General features: G+C 39.9%; 1 protein-coding gene across 1 annotated transcript in view; it reads left to right on the forward strand.

Annotated features, from left to right (window-relative positions):
- Positions 1-13,978, forward strand: part of CRYBG1 (crystallin beta-gamma domain containing 1) — a 56,596-nt gene that overhangs the window by 41,534 nt on the left and 1,084 nt on the right. The window contains exons 13-19 of the mRNA XM_024755106.1: positions 139-171; positions 1,103-1,215; positions 2,765-2,894; positions 6,128-6,267; positions 7,936-8,059; positions 8,720-8,878; positions 10,498-10,660. Coding sequence (XP_024610874.1) covers positions 139-171; positions 1,103-1,215; positions 2,765-2,894; positions 6,128-6,267; positions 7,936-8,059; positions 8,720-8,878; positions 10,498-10,660 — 862 coding nt within the window. The remainder of the gene's footprint in view (positions 1-138; positions 172-1,102; positions 1,216-2,764; positions 2,895-6,127; positions 6,268-7,935; positions 8,060-8,719; positions 8,879-10,497; positions 10,661-13,978) is intronic.

The following is a 13,978-nucleotide window of genomic DNA, read 5'->3' on the forward strand; positions in this document are numbered from 1 at the left end:
TAGAAACTATCCTGAGATTTTTTTTTTTTTTTTTTCCCTGAGATTATTTTTAATGGTAATTGTTAATGATCCACAGAAAAAATTTTCAAGATGTCTGCTCTACTCATTTCCTTTTCTCTTCTCCTTAAAAATTCCTAGGATTCTTTCACCAGACCAGGGAGACAAAATCAGGTAACTTAACAAACATTCTATCATTCATAATTAGAAACCTTCTGTTAAAAAGCTGAATTTATGTGTAAAACATCATACATTTGGGAACATATTGTTAGTTTTACCCATTTTTGTGCCTGAAAGCATAACTATATTTTAAAATTAATTTTACAGTAAGGCTTAATTGATAGCACTGACCCATATCTAAATATTTCTTATAAAATGTTCTTATGTAAAGTTAAATTTTTATATCATTACAGTGGATCAGAGTTTTACATTAATACACTAGGATTAGTATTTCAAATAGCGTATAGTTATTGTGGAAAACAGTAAAATGAATTTTCGTATTAGCTGCTGTGTCTGCATTAGGCTTTTTATATAGTGTCTTTTATATGGTGTCTCACTTAAGCCTTTTGAATGCTGACTCTCTGTATCAACTGAAGTGTTAAATTTGTTAAAGACTTTTTAATGGAAGTGTTCAGAGAGCCATAATTACAGAGGCACAAACACCACTGTAGCCTCCTTTATTGGCATACAAAAGAGTCTAATAAGTCAGCAGGTAGCTTCCATTGAGAGGGAGGAAAACTGCACTACATGTTTCCAAAATATAGTTTCTTGTAAATGTTAGAACTGTGAACAATTACTTTTGGCCACAGTAGAGCTTTAAAATGCCTGGCAGCTTGTTACAAGAGGGTGTTCTGTAGAAAGCTGCCTCTATTGTTGGACTATCCTTTGTTGTCTCTGAATGAAATTAAACAATCATGAATGGTGCAGCCAAAGTATTTCTAATTGATCATTAATGTAGAAGTAAAAAATTGAAGGTTTTATAAAATTCATACCAGTTTACGGTAACAAAAGTTAGCAGGTCATGTTTGGTTATCATTTCAGAGGCTGAATGAGTTAATGTGTGCAGGAAAAGAATTTTATGTTATTTCCGTTTACTTTTTCAAAGATTCACTTGTTTTTGGAACCACAGTTTCAAGGTCGCAGTCAGTGTTTTGAAGAAACAACAAGTCAAATTGATGAATCTTTTTCTGCCAAGTCTTGCAGAGTTTTAGGAGGCAGGTAAGCAAAACAGTGGACTGGCAGAGCCCATCCCGTGGGGGAAAACAGGATTCACATATCAGCAAGTAAATACACTTGTAGGAGCTTGGTACCTTATGAGACCACCACATGGTACAAGACCATGTGAGTACTGAAGTGGACTTTAGAGCACTGAGTGCTGGGCATCAGAGGACATGGACATCAGTGTGGGTGGGAGAAGTTGAAGATCACCACCTCGTTGTGCAATGGGACTCAGACCAGGTTCTCTGCTCTCTAGGCCTCTCCCGTCATCTGTAAAGGGACTTTAGATCATCTCTAAGGACCTCCCAAGATAGATTTTTTTTTTACAGGTGGGTAGGAGTAGGGCAGGCATTCTGCATGATAGGCAAGTGCATGGTTGGGGTGGAGATGCTGATGAGGGGCACACCACCCTCTCTAGCTGGGAGGGCTTTGTACAGGGGGGAGGGGAAGTGAGTTTGGACAGGGAGGGTGGGCTCAGGTGATGACTCTTCTGAGCATATGAATTTGGATGGATGCCAAAGGAAAACACAAGATGGGCAAGGCAAGGAGCTCAAAGTCAGGGAAACGGATCAGGAAACCCTTGGAGCAATCTGTGCAAAAGGTGATGAATTAAGTTGAATAATAGTAAGTAGTAGTAGCAGTAGTAGTAATGCCTTTAATCATATAGTTCTTCATGGTCTAAACAGCACCATCATGCCATTTGGCAATGCAAAGTGGAAAGAGCACCGGCTTTGCATTCAAATGCATAGATTTATATAAAGCTTCACTGTTCATTAGCACATACCTGCACCTCTGTCGTAGTTTCTCTTTGTCCCATATGCTGCTTCATTTATTACTACCAGGCATGGACTTTTTTGTTATTCATTTATTGTCCGTCTCAGCTCACTAGGGTGTAAACTTCAAGATACCAGGGACTTTGTCTTGTTATATCCCCAGCAATGGAAAAATACCTGACACACAGTTATAAGTATGTGTTGGGTTAAACAAAAACAAAACAAAAAGACCCCCAACTCCTCTAGGGAAGCATGATAAATCACCATTTTGTCAATAATGCTGAACGCTAGAGAGACTAAGTGACTTGTCTAAGTCACTGTGGCATCTTGACTCCTGGCCCAGTGCAGAGGTGCTGGAAATGAGGATAAAGGGGTGAGGGAGAAATCTGGGGAGGAAACGGTAGACCCAGGTGACGGACTAGCTATGAAGGTTGAAGGAGTATTCAGAAAAGACTCGAAGACTCAAGGGCTTGACAGAACCACCTTGGCTGGGAGAATGGTGGCACCATGAGAGGTGCAAGGAATGCTGGTAGGTGGAGAGGTGAAAGCATTAATCATTTCATGGAGAAAAAAGTTGTATTTCCCAAATGACTTATGAATATTAACTTGCCACAAGATGAAGTGCAGTAAATGTATCCAGACGTTTTTGCAGAGAGAACACTGTTAGCCATAGGCATTGTGTTCATTGTATGGCAGCTACCTCTAAAAGTCAGACTCCTTGACTAGGAAGACTCAAATTACATTTTATACATGTGTGTGTGGTTTTTCCTCTATAGCTGGGTTGCATATGACGGAGAAAATTTCTCGGGTAATCAGTACGTGTTGGAGGAAGGCCACTATCCTTCGCTGTCTGCAATGGGGTGCCTGCCTGAAGCAACTTTCAAGTCTGTTCGTCTTATAGATGTCGTAAGTATGTCAGGGTGAATATAGCGTTACAGAGATGTATGGTCACACAGCTGACAGACAGAGCAAGGGAACCAGTAGGCAGGCTTACTCGGGACAAAGTTGGAGGCAGAAAAAATAGTTTCGTGGACTTTCTACCCTGGTCTCTTTCCAGATCTTTAAAATGTAAACTGTTTGCTGTTTTCTCAGACTTCAGGGGCAGTGTTGGGTCAGTCGTGCACAGTGCACAATCACGGGCTAGTTCAAGGCCCTTCCGTCTTGTTTTTTTCCGTTTCACACCTGAGCCCTATTTCGTTTTTTTAAGATTTATTTATTATTAATTAATTAATTTATTAATTTATTTATGGCTGCATCGGGTCTTAGTTGCAGGATCTTTGTTGAGGCATGCGGGATCTTTTGTTGTGGCGTGCAGGCTCCAGGGCGCATGGGCTCTGTAGTTTGCGGCACTCGGGCTCTCTCATCGAGGCACCCGAGCTCAGTAGTTGCAGGGTGCTGGCTTAGCTGCCCCGCGCCATGTGGGATCTTAGTTCCCCGACCAGGGATTGAACCCGTGTCCCCTGCATTGTAAGGCAGATTCTTTACCACTGGACCACCAGGGAAGTCCCCCTGAGCCCTATTTCTATACCTCTACCTTTAGAGGTACCCATTCTAATGTGTTTGGAGTACAGCTTGGATATTCCTATAAAATGTTTTTAAAAATATGTATACAGCCTTTTAATTTATATACAGTATTATGCTATAGTTCTCATCATGTTATAAAAACTCACATTACATTTTTTGGGAGCCATCCATTATGCTGTATGTACATCTAGTTATTGATTCTAATGGGTGCACATGATGTAATATGTATATACAATATGGAATCATTAACTAGATGTACACACAGCATAATGGATTACCCTGGGATCTTTTGGGGATACGTATTAAAAAGTGGATTGGGACTTCCCTGGTGGCACAGTGGTTAAGAATCTGCCTGCCAGTGCAGGGGACACGGGTTCGAGCCCTGGTCCAGGAAGATCCCACATGCCGCAGAGCAACTGAGCCCGTGCGCCACAACTACTAAGCCTGCGCTCTAGAGCCCGCGCGCCTAGAGCCTGTGCTCTGCAACAAGAGAAGACACCGCGATGAGAAACACGCCCACCACAATGAAGAGTGGCCCCCGCTTGCCGCAACTAGAGAAAGCCTGTGGGCAGCAACGAAGACCCAGTGCAGCCAAAAACAAAGAGTGGATTTACTGGATCTCACATGCATGAATATGCAACCTTCAGTAAGTACTGCCGAATTCCACCACTTTACACTGTTGCTGGCAGTGCATGTGGATTCCAGTTTTCAGCATCATGGCCATTATTGAGTATTCTCTGACGTTCTAACTTTTGTCAGTTTGAAAGAATGGGGTAGTCTCTGACATTCTAACTTTTGTCAGTTTGAAAGAATGGGGTAGAAGTTGTGTTAGTTTGCATTTCACTGTTGGTGAGATCTCATATACGTACTAGTCATTTAGGTTTTCTGTTCAGTGAATTGCCTATTTATATCCTTTGCCCAGCTCTTTAGTTTCCCGTCATTGTTGTTATTGATTTGCAGAAATTCCTTATAGTTTTTAAATCTATTCCTCTGTTGTTTTAGAGATTTGCAATGAAATGACTTTTCTCAGTTTCTCGTGTATGTGCCAATCCAGATTATAGTGCTCCTTTTTGACCAGAAACCTTTAATTTTAATGCAGACAAAGCAATATTCGATAGAACAGTACTGCGAGATAATGTTCAGATGTTAAAGTCTGCGTGTATCTGACAATTTGGGAAGTATTTGTTAGTTTTTGGTAGCTGATATCTCATAAAAAGCTTTAAACATATGTAGTTGGTGATTTTAGCTTTAAAGGTAGAAGGAACATATGTGAGTTGGCTTTTTCTCATCCCCTCCTGCCCGTTCAAATAACGAAAATGTTGACCTTCCTTGAGATGTGAAAATAGTAGCAGTGAAACATAAAATGATGTGGTAAGATTCATTAGCTTACAAATAATAAAATATCTAAAAATTTGATATTTAACCTGCTTAGAATTCTAAAAGCAACCTACAAGTATTTAAAAAAAAACAAACCCACTTTAGATTTAAAGCTTTCAAATGCCTTTCTTCAAGCAGAACTTAGCATATATGCTCACATCACTTTTGACATTTACAGATGATGTTCTTTTAAGTTTTGATTATGATGAAATGAATATTTTATCCATATTAAGAATGTATATTTTAATTGTGACTTAGTACTTCAAAATCGTTTGGTTGTTGTCGCTAGATTAGAGTGCTTGGAACGTTTTAGCATGCCATCTCAGAAAAGTGCAGTGAACGTGCAAAGTAGTGATACTACTACAGTTTCTGTCATTTCCTTCTTGTATGGTTTATATAACCTAATTTCTAGACCATGTAGAACACGTCTCCACACTGATCTGCTCTGTTTATTGGTCAAGATCTTTCTACACATCAGAGCACATCCACATAAATGAAGCAGTAAGGTGTCACACCGTTGCCACAAAACTTTAAGCAAGTTAGGGAATTTTTCATGTATCATTTATGATTTTAGGATTATTATCATCAGAGCTTAGTCTAGGGTCATAAGGGTCTGTAATCTGAAAAACAAGCATAAGCTGCCAATTTTTCTGAAAATCAGTGGACTTGAACTTGGGGCTTCCATGCTATTTTTTCTCTCCTAACAATTATTCCTACAGGAAAGTTTGGGAATACATACACAGAATCATTGTCTTATTGACAGTTAAAAACAACAACAAAGACATCTGAAAATGCATACAAGGGGAAGCTTCCTTTATTAGGCAGATTACCACTAGACCCCCAAAGATCACCACAGCCCCCGACCCTCGCCATTTATGTCTTTGACTTTCCAGCCCCTTCTTATCTCAATAGAAAACAGAAAAGTTGAAAATAAATTCCATTAGAATTGATATTCCAGGCATATATACCTGTTCCTTTATGCCTGGGATATTTTCCCCGTTTTATAATACTTTACATTTACCTGCCTTTCTACGTAAGGGAAAAACTTTCTGCCCTCCATCCTTCCTTGCTTTAGCTTTGGAGTATATAACCACCCAGACGTTCTGGAAAAGGGAGTTTATGAGCAGGCCAAGTCCGGCCAGATCTTCTGCTTTGTCCTTGTAACGAGATGCTTTTCACGTTAAGTTTGAATTACTATCAAGGATGAGTAACAGAACATTATTTTTGTTCCTAAACAGGAATTGTCTGAACCAACAATTATTCTTTTTGAAAGAGAAGACTTCAAAGGAAAAAAGATTGAATTTAGTACAGAAATAGTTAATCTCCAATCCCTAGGATTCAACACGCACATACGCTCTGTTCAGGTGATTGGTGGCATGTAAGTGAGTTACCTACTTGTTTATTCAATAAAATAGATTTTAAAAATTAAGTTTGATCATATTTCTCTTCTCTGTTACCTTAACCAAATTGACGTGTAACCCCTTTTTTTCTGTAAGGGTTAATATTTATGTTCCCTCACAGTATACTTTTCCTGTTGGGAAAAGCCATGTGTGGGACATCATCTCTTCATCCAGAATTTTAGTTTACTTAAGGTAAGGACTCTCAAAGTTCCTAGGCGAACGCTTTGCAATAAATTGAGCGCTTCCTTAGCAAGTAGGAAAGAGAACTGATTTTGCTTATCCTCTTGAAAGACCAAGTCCTTTGATTTTGGAGTAAGGGTTGGGATTTTCCTTCAGCTAGGAGTGACTAGCAGATGTTATAGGCAAAATGACCTAATGTCAACATGGGAAGATTTTTCTCAACTTTGAATAATTTTGAAATTAAGATGTAAAAATGAATAAGGACTATCAATGTAATGTGTTTTTACAAAAGTATTTTTCTTTCACTCACCAAAACAACAGGTATAGTTTGAAGGCATTAAATGGTGGAGGGGACTATAGCTATTCAAAAAACAAATTCGGATTATTAGGGTGATAGAATTTTATGCATGACTTTTTTTTTTCCAACAGGTTTAAACTAATATTTTGTTTTTATGATAAAATGACTATGATGATAACATTTTAGAGTTCCAGGGTTAAAAACAGAGAACCTTCTTCCTTGATCTAATACATCAACCAGAGAGCAAGACTGTTGTGTTGGTTGCATGCTGGTCTGCACTGGAACCCAGACTTCAGGTGTGGGTACCAGCATCTCTGTGTGGAAGAGACCTGAGTATCTTTAGTAGTTTTCTGGATTGAGGAAGATTACTCTCATTTTAAATAAAACTTTATTATTTATTTTTATCTAACCCTTATATAGCACTTAACCTGTGTAAGAACTTGACAAGTATTACCCATTTAAATAAAGGTCCATTATTACAACTGAAGATGTTTTATGTAAAGTTCACAGGAAGTACTGGGCTGTCCTGCTAAAAGACTATCTCTAGTTCATTGCCTTATTGAAGAAAAAAACTTACCTATTTCTCTTCAAGAGTGGAACTTTTGGGCATAAATACTCATGTACCGTGAATTTGCTACTTGTCAAGACATGGGTGCTATAGCTGTTTTTAATAATAAGGTAGTTTCCTTTTTTTATCCTCCAACATATATTTAAAGTATAAAAAGCTCAGTCTAGGTACTTACCTGGTGGTGCAGTGGTTAAGAATCTGCCTGCCAATGCAGGGGATCCGGGTTCGATCCCTGGTCCAGGAAGATCCCACGTGCCATGGAACAACTAAGCCCGTGTGCCACAACTACTGAGCCTGCGCTCTAGAGCCCATGAGCCACAACTGCTGAAGCCCACGTGCCACAACTACTGAGCCCGCATGCTGCAACAAGAGAAGCCACCACAATGAGAAGCCCGTGCACCACAATGAAGAGTAGCCCCCGCTCACCGCAACTAGAGAAAGCCCAAGTACAGCAATGAAGACCCAACGCAGCCAAAAATAAATTAAAAATAAATAAATAAAAAGCTCAGTCTAAAAATCAAAGTGTTCTGAAAATATAATTGGTGCCCACTGTGAAATGGATATTGCTACTTACTGTGGTTATCTCCTTTTGTTTTCCAGATGGGTTACTTATGAATATGGCAATTACAGGGGTCAACAGTTCCTATTGTCACCAGCAGAAGTATCTAATTGGTGTGAATTCAGTGGCTGTCGCCAAATAGGTTCTCTACGACCTTTTGTTCAGGTACTTTCTTTTTCTACATGCTTTGAATAGGCTCTTCTCTGAAATCTTTTTTGTAAATGTAATTAACTTTTTAGTTTCAATTTTAAGTGTGAAATTGGCCTCTCCCCCACCCCACCCCCGAGAATTTCTGAATTTTGGCTGTGTTTCTGGTGCCAGAAGGTTGTGACTGCTTTCAGAAATGTTATTACACCTGACATCAAAACCTGGTATGGGGCTTCCCTGGTGGCGCAGTGGTTGAGAGTCCGCCTGCCGATGCAGGGGACAAGGGTTTGTGCCCCGGTCCGGGAAGATCCCACATGCCGCGGAGCGGCTGGGCCCGTGAGCCGTGGCCACTGAGCCTGCGCGTCCGGAGCCTGTGCTCCACGATGGGAGAGGCCACAACAGTGAGAGGCCCGCGTACTGTAAAAAAAAAACAAAACAAACAAAAAACCTGGTATGTCCCAAGCCCTGGGTTGTCCATAGGCAGGCTCCCAGCCCCAGGCACTTTGAAATTCTGTCAACCTCTCCTCATTGAGAAAATCCTAAAGCCTCTGAAACTCTCAGATATAGCAGTTTTCCCTTATCCAGCCTCATTTGGGATTCTGCCCCTGCTAATGATGCTTGTTCAGTGCTTCTAAAGTACAGCTTGTATATGACTATTGCTGGGGTTTTGTCTTCTAGAAACGAATTTGTTTCAGACTTCGAAACAAAGCAACAGGGTTATTCATGTCAACCAATGGAAACTTAGAGGATCTGAAGCTTCTCAGAATACAGGTCATGGAGGATGTCGGTGCTGATGATCAGATTTGGATTTATCAAGAAGGATTCTTCAAATGCAGGGTGAGCTTTTTGGATTAGACAAGGGTCTATAATAGCATCTCTCTTCAAGTAGATGCTACTTCATGATTCCTGGAGCATTTTCAGAAATAAGTTAGAAGGTTTTTCATGAAACTATTTCTTAGTTCTGATAGAACCTGTCTAGGAACCAAATGGGAGGTAAATCTAGCACTGATCCAAGATAGAATCTTTATATCTATACTTTTTATACAGTAATAGAAAAAGCAAGTGTCTGTGTTACCCTCCCCTTTTTCCTTAACCTACTTGTTATAGAAGTAAACTTATAAGCCCCATCATTATCAACACAGATCACTTGGTTTGTTTCCATTTTGGAGGACCCCACAGACTAGGTTGAAGCGTGAAGAGATAACCACCCTGTGTACAACACAGTCCATTTCCTAATTGTCACACGTTGTAAAATGGAGAATTGCCCATCTCCCTCCTATCACTCCCGCCACAATGCACATTTAAAAGCTGAGTGCTGTAAGATTTTATGAGAGCTGCTCACACTTCTATCGTACATACTCATTTTAACTCCTTGATTTTATGGGCTTGACTGTTTCCTCCTGATTTTTTTAATCCTGGTGCCCTGTGAGTCAGCAGAAGGCATTACGGCCTGCTGAAAGGAAGTACAGCTTGTTAATTGGGTCTGTTGTGCTTGAGGGAGAATCATCCTTTCAGTAAACAGAAGTACTGTTTAGACACGCATAGAAGAACTAGCATGAGAAACAGAAGTAACTAATATAGAGGCGTAGAAAAAGCAAACTTCTGCCTTTGAATTATCTGGCATCTTTCAACAATTAGTTCTAATGAACATTACAGTGATATTATTTTAACAGCTTTGAATTTGGTAGGTCAGTGAGAAAAAGGAAAGTGTCCTAGATTATCACAACCCTTTTATCTCAATATATTGTAGAACAGTACACTTTTCATAAGCATTTTCTATAGCAATATGTGTGAATGCCACATGAACATGACTACCATACCTTATTTACATTATATTAAGGGTAGATTCACTTCATAGAAGGACCCATAAGATCTTTGCATTAGAACACACTCTACTGCATTTATGTTTTCTCTTTTTATACTTGGATAGCATGCCTTTTTAGAAAATTTTAGACATTTCTCATGAAGGAAGACAAATCAGTAAATGGAATTCCAAGTTTTAAAATGATAAAATGCCCTTTTAGCAACTTCAGTGCTACAGCAGGCTTCAAAATTAGAGATGCAGTCATATTCCGGAAGGGTCAGGCTGAGTGGATACATCGGGGAGATTAGCTACAGACCCAGCCTCAGATCGTGATTTCTGGGGGGAAATATCATGACGGGCATTTTTAGTGTTCTAAGGAGGCTTCCCTTACTTGTAAGACAGAGGGCCTCACAAAGGGCATAAATGGACAAGAATTGAGAACTTTCTATCACATGTTATCTGAAATGAAGGGCATAAATATTTGTTTGATTCCAGTTACCATGGCTAAAAGCTGAAATTCCTCATGTGGGGTATAAATGAAGCTAGGAACTAAGATAACTTTAAAAATCAGCTCACACAGGAAATTGCTTCCAATGGTAGCTGAATGTATATCCACCCATGTCTACGATACCTTGTCTTTTCCACTGAGCAGATAGCAGAAGACTGCTGCCTGGCCATCGTGGGGAACCTAGTAACCTCTGGCTCTAAACTGGGCCTGGCACTCGAACAGAACATCGACAGTCAGTTCTGGAGCATGAAGTCTGACGGCAGGATCTATAGCAAGCTGAAGCCAAATTTAGTTTTAGATATCAAAGGTAAGGATCGTTTCCTTTATTTTCTTTGTTGTGTCTTCTTTAGTTAACTAAAAAGCTCTTCTTTACTTTTGAAAATGATGCATGTACTATTATTAATAGTAAGTGATCCCTTACTACGTGCCAGCCTCAATGCTATACACTGTACATACGTTATCTCACGTGATCTTCACAGCAGCCCCAAGAGGCCTGTGTTATCCCTCCTCCCCCCACTTTACAGCCTCCAAACTGAGGCTCAGAGGAGTTAATCAGTTTGGCCACAATCTCACACCCATTAAGTGCTGAGGTGGAATCCGGACATGGGCCGACTTTAAACCATTTATTATAACGATGTTAGACTAAAATTCACAAGTTAAAAGGCTATGACCTCAGTCTGTAGAGTTGATGATTCTCATGTACACGCATGTAAACTTTCATTGTAAAGATCTAAGACTGAAAAGGAATTAAAACAAACAACATAGCCAAAAAGATTTCAACTGAACATTTGTTCAGTGAAGTTAATCCAGAGCAAACCGATTGATGGTGCTTGGGGAAGAACAAATACATTTTGGCCAGGGGGTTCCAAACTTTATCTGCATGAGAGTCCCCTGGAGGGCTTGTTAAAAAACGCAGATTGCTGGGTTCCACCCTCAGAGTTTCTGATTCAGTAGGTCTGGGGTAGGGCCCAAGAATCTGCATGTCTAACAAGTTCCCAGGTAATACCCATGCTGCCTGTCTACGAGAACTACTGATGATAATTTTAAAACATAAAGCAAAAAAAACTGACCTCAAGTAGACATGGGAATTCAGTGAACCTTTGTTGCTATAGACAAGCAAATGATGATGGTGTGTTTTATTCATGTCATATGGGGTAATTTTGCTTCAAATTATTAATGGAGACTTTCTATCCCCTATCAGGAAACCAGTGTGGTTATGTTCGTCAATTTAGTGGAACCATACTATACCACACACCACTTTAAATCACGGCTAGAAAGTTGGCTCAATTTTACCTGAGTCAGGGTTCTAGGCCAAAGCTGTCATTAAAAATTAAGATAGAGTGGTAAAGAAACAGCTGCAACCTGGTTTTAAAATAAATTTTGTGGAAGATGGAGAATAAGCCTGAACATTTCCATCAGGGGCTTTGGTGACTGCCCCTGGAGAAAAGTGGCCGTCACTTCTGATCTGCAGGTGGGGAGAGTGGCCAAGCCACCTAACAATGGGATTCGAATTTATGAAGAATCTGAGGAACAGGAAGGTGCTCAGAGGCAAACTAAGTTTAATGAGGCGAAGGCAGGGCACTACATTTAGGGAGCACCACTAAGCAATATCTAACTCCAGGCTGGATGGGGCCCAAAGTCGTACAGTGTATAAAGTACAAGCAGGAGACAAATGCATTGTAGGCTGGCACGACAGATCTCTCAATATGTACACAAGTAAGATACCCATTTTATAGATGATCAACCGGAGGTTCAAACTGTTAAGAGTCACTATCATTTTATTCTTATTTTGAACAACTTGTTAAACCGGAGCTCCTCAGTCTATACAAGATAGAGTTTCAAAACCTCCAGAGAAGCCAAAGGAATGTGACTAGACTGAATTGGAAACATGGATTTTGGGGAAAATACGGACTCATGTTTCTTACAGATGTGATCAGCTTCCTATGTCCAGGGTTAAGGTCACTGTAATCTTTATGAGCTAGTCTCTTAGCGCATTCCTTTTATTCTTTCAACATGTATTTATTGGGTACCCAATATGTGACAGGCTCTGTGCCACACACTGGGGGTATCAAAGTGAAAGAAAAGAAAAAAAAAAAAAAAGGACAGTACCTTGGCTTCAGAGCGCTTACATTCTGGAAGCTCCAAGGATATGGGATTTTCCCCCACTTGCTACCCTGGCAGTTGACCAGGAGTAAGGATTAGTCTTCGACTCTGAAAAGGACTGTGGGACTTCAGGAGCCTCCTCCTTAGGGCTTCGCTTGAAAGCTCCAAGATCACTTCCTAAAATGCAATATAAATTAGTCCAGTGCCTTTGGAATAAGGCTACTGTTCTGTATGTTTGTGAACTCTCAGTATATGGAGTATGGTAGCTACAGTAATCAATTGTTAAACTAGTTTACATGTCTCAGAATGTGGGAGAATGATGCCATCTTGTGGACAAGCGGGAGTAGGGCCACACATCCCACATACTGTGCAAGGGGGATAGAAATACATCTCTCCATAGGAGACTGTGACTTTCACTGGCTACAACTGTTGACCATTTGTTACCTACTACTATTACCGTAAGGTTTATTTCTTTTAACCTATCTCCTGGTGTTTTGGTAGACATCCGTGTATTATTCCAGACCAAAGACATTATAACAACAGTGTAAGCTGATTCACACTCACTTTTTAAAAGTCTGTGAGGATTTTAATCCTCCCCAAAGGCAAAGAATGAATCAGATTATTTCTCAAGAACTTTCTAGTCGTCATGACTCTAATTAGAATTATAATGTAATATACACAGAAAGTATGTTTAAGATACTATAATCTTGAAGAATGAAAAAAGACATTGTGACCTTAAGATAATATTTGCTGAAATCTCAGTGGAGTGGAGTATGTTGTGTCTCAGTGGAGATGGTGGGGTTTGTGGTGGTGGTGACTTTTTTTTTCCAAACTTAAGCATAAAATGCCCAGGGCACCTTGCCTTTGTATTCTATACCTAGCTGTGCAGAGGCTCTCAGTTATCATGATGATTAACCAATTTCTTAGAAGAGGGGCATGCATAAGAGATGATTTCATCCCTATCAAAATCTATTGTGTAAGTTTTCAGACCTTTTGGATGTTTTGTAAATGGTTTCAAAGAGAATAAGAACGTTTAATTCCTCTTGGCCTGAGGCTGCAGTATGATTTCAATACCAGTCGCACTTACCCTGCAGGGAGATGAACAGATTTTAATTTTGATCGAGTCCTTGGTGCTATGACGTTGGTACAGAGGCTTATGCTGAAAAGGATAAGGTATCTGTTTACTCCACACTGGAAAAAAATATCACATGACCCTTTCTTTTGTTAATGATACTTCTCCATTGAAAGAAGAGGCCATGAGGCTAAAGAATCTGAAATACCTAGTAGGCACCCTTGGAAAAAAATACTCTGGTGAAAGGCAAACCATACTAGTTTTTACAGTCTGATGGAACTCAGCATGTTAAATGCTATGAATTTTTACACACCACAGCCTGTGGGTTCCCAGAAGTGGGAGTGCTGCCCTGCCTATACTTCTGGGTGTCACTCAGACCTCCCCTTTGACCTAATACAACTATTTTTCATTGTTCATGCAAAATTTGTTCCGATGACTATTCTACTCAGG

Source organism: Neophocaena asiaeorientalis, unplaced genomic scaffold (assembly GCF_003031525.2).
Source record: "Neophocaena asiaeorientalis asiaeorientalis breed wild unplaced genomic scaffold, Neophocaena_asiaeorientalis_V1.1 scaffold105, whole genome shotgun sequence".
Taxonomy (NCBI): Eukaryota; Metazoa; Chordata; class Mammalia; order Artiodactyla; family Phocoenidae; genus Neophocaena; species Neophocaena asiaeorientalis.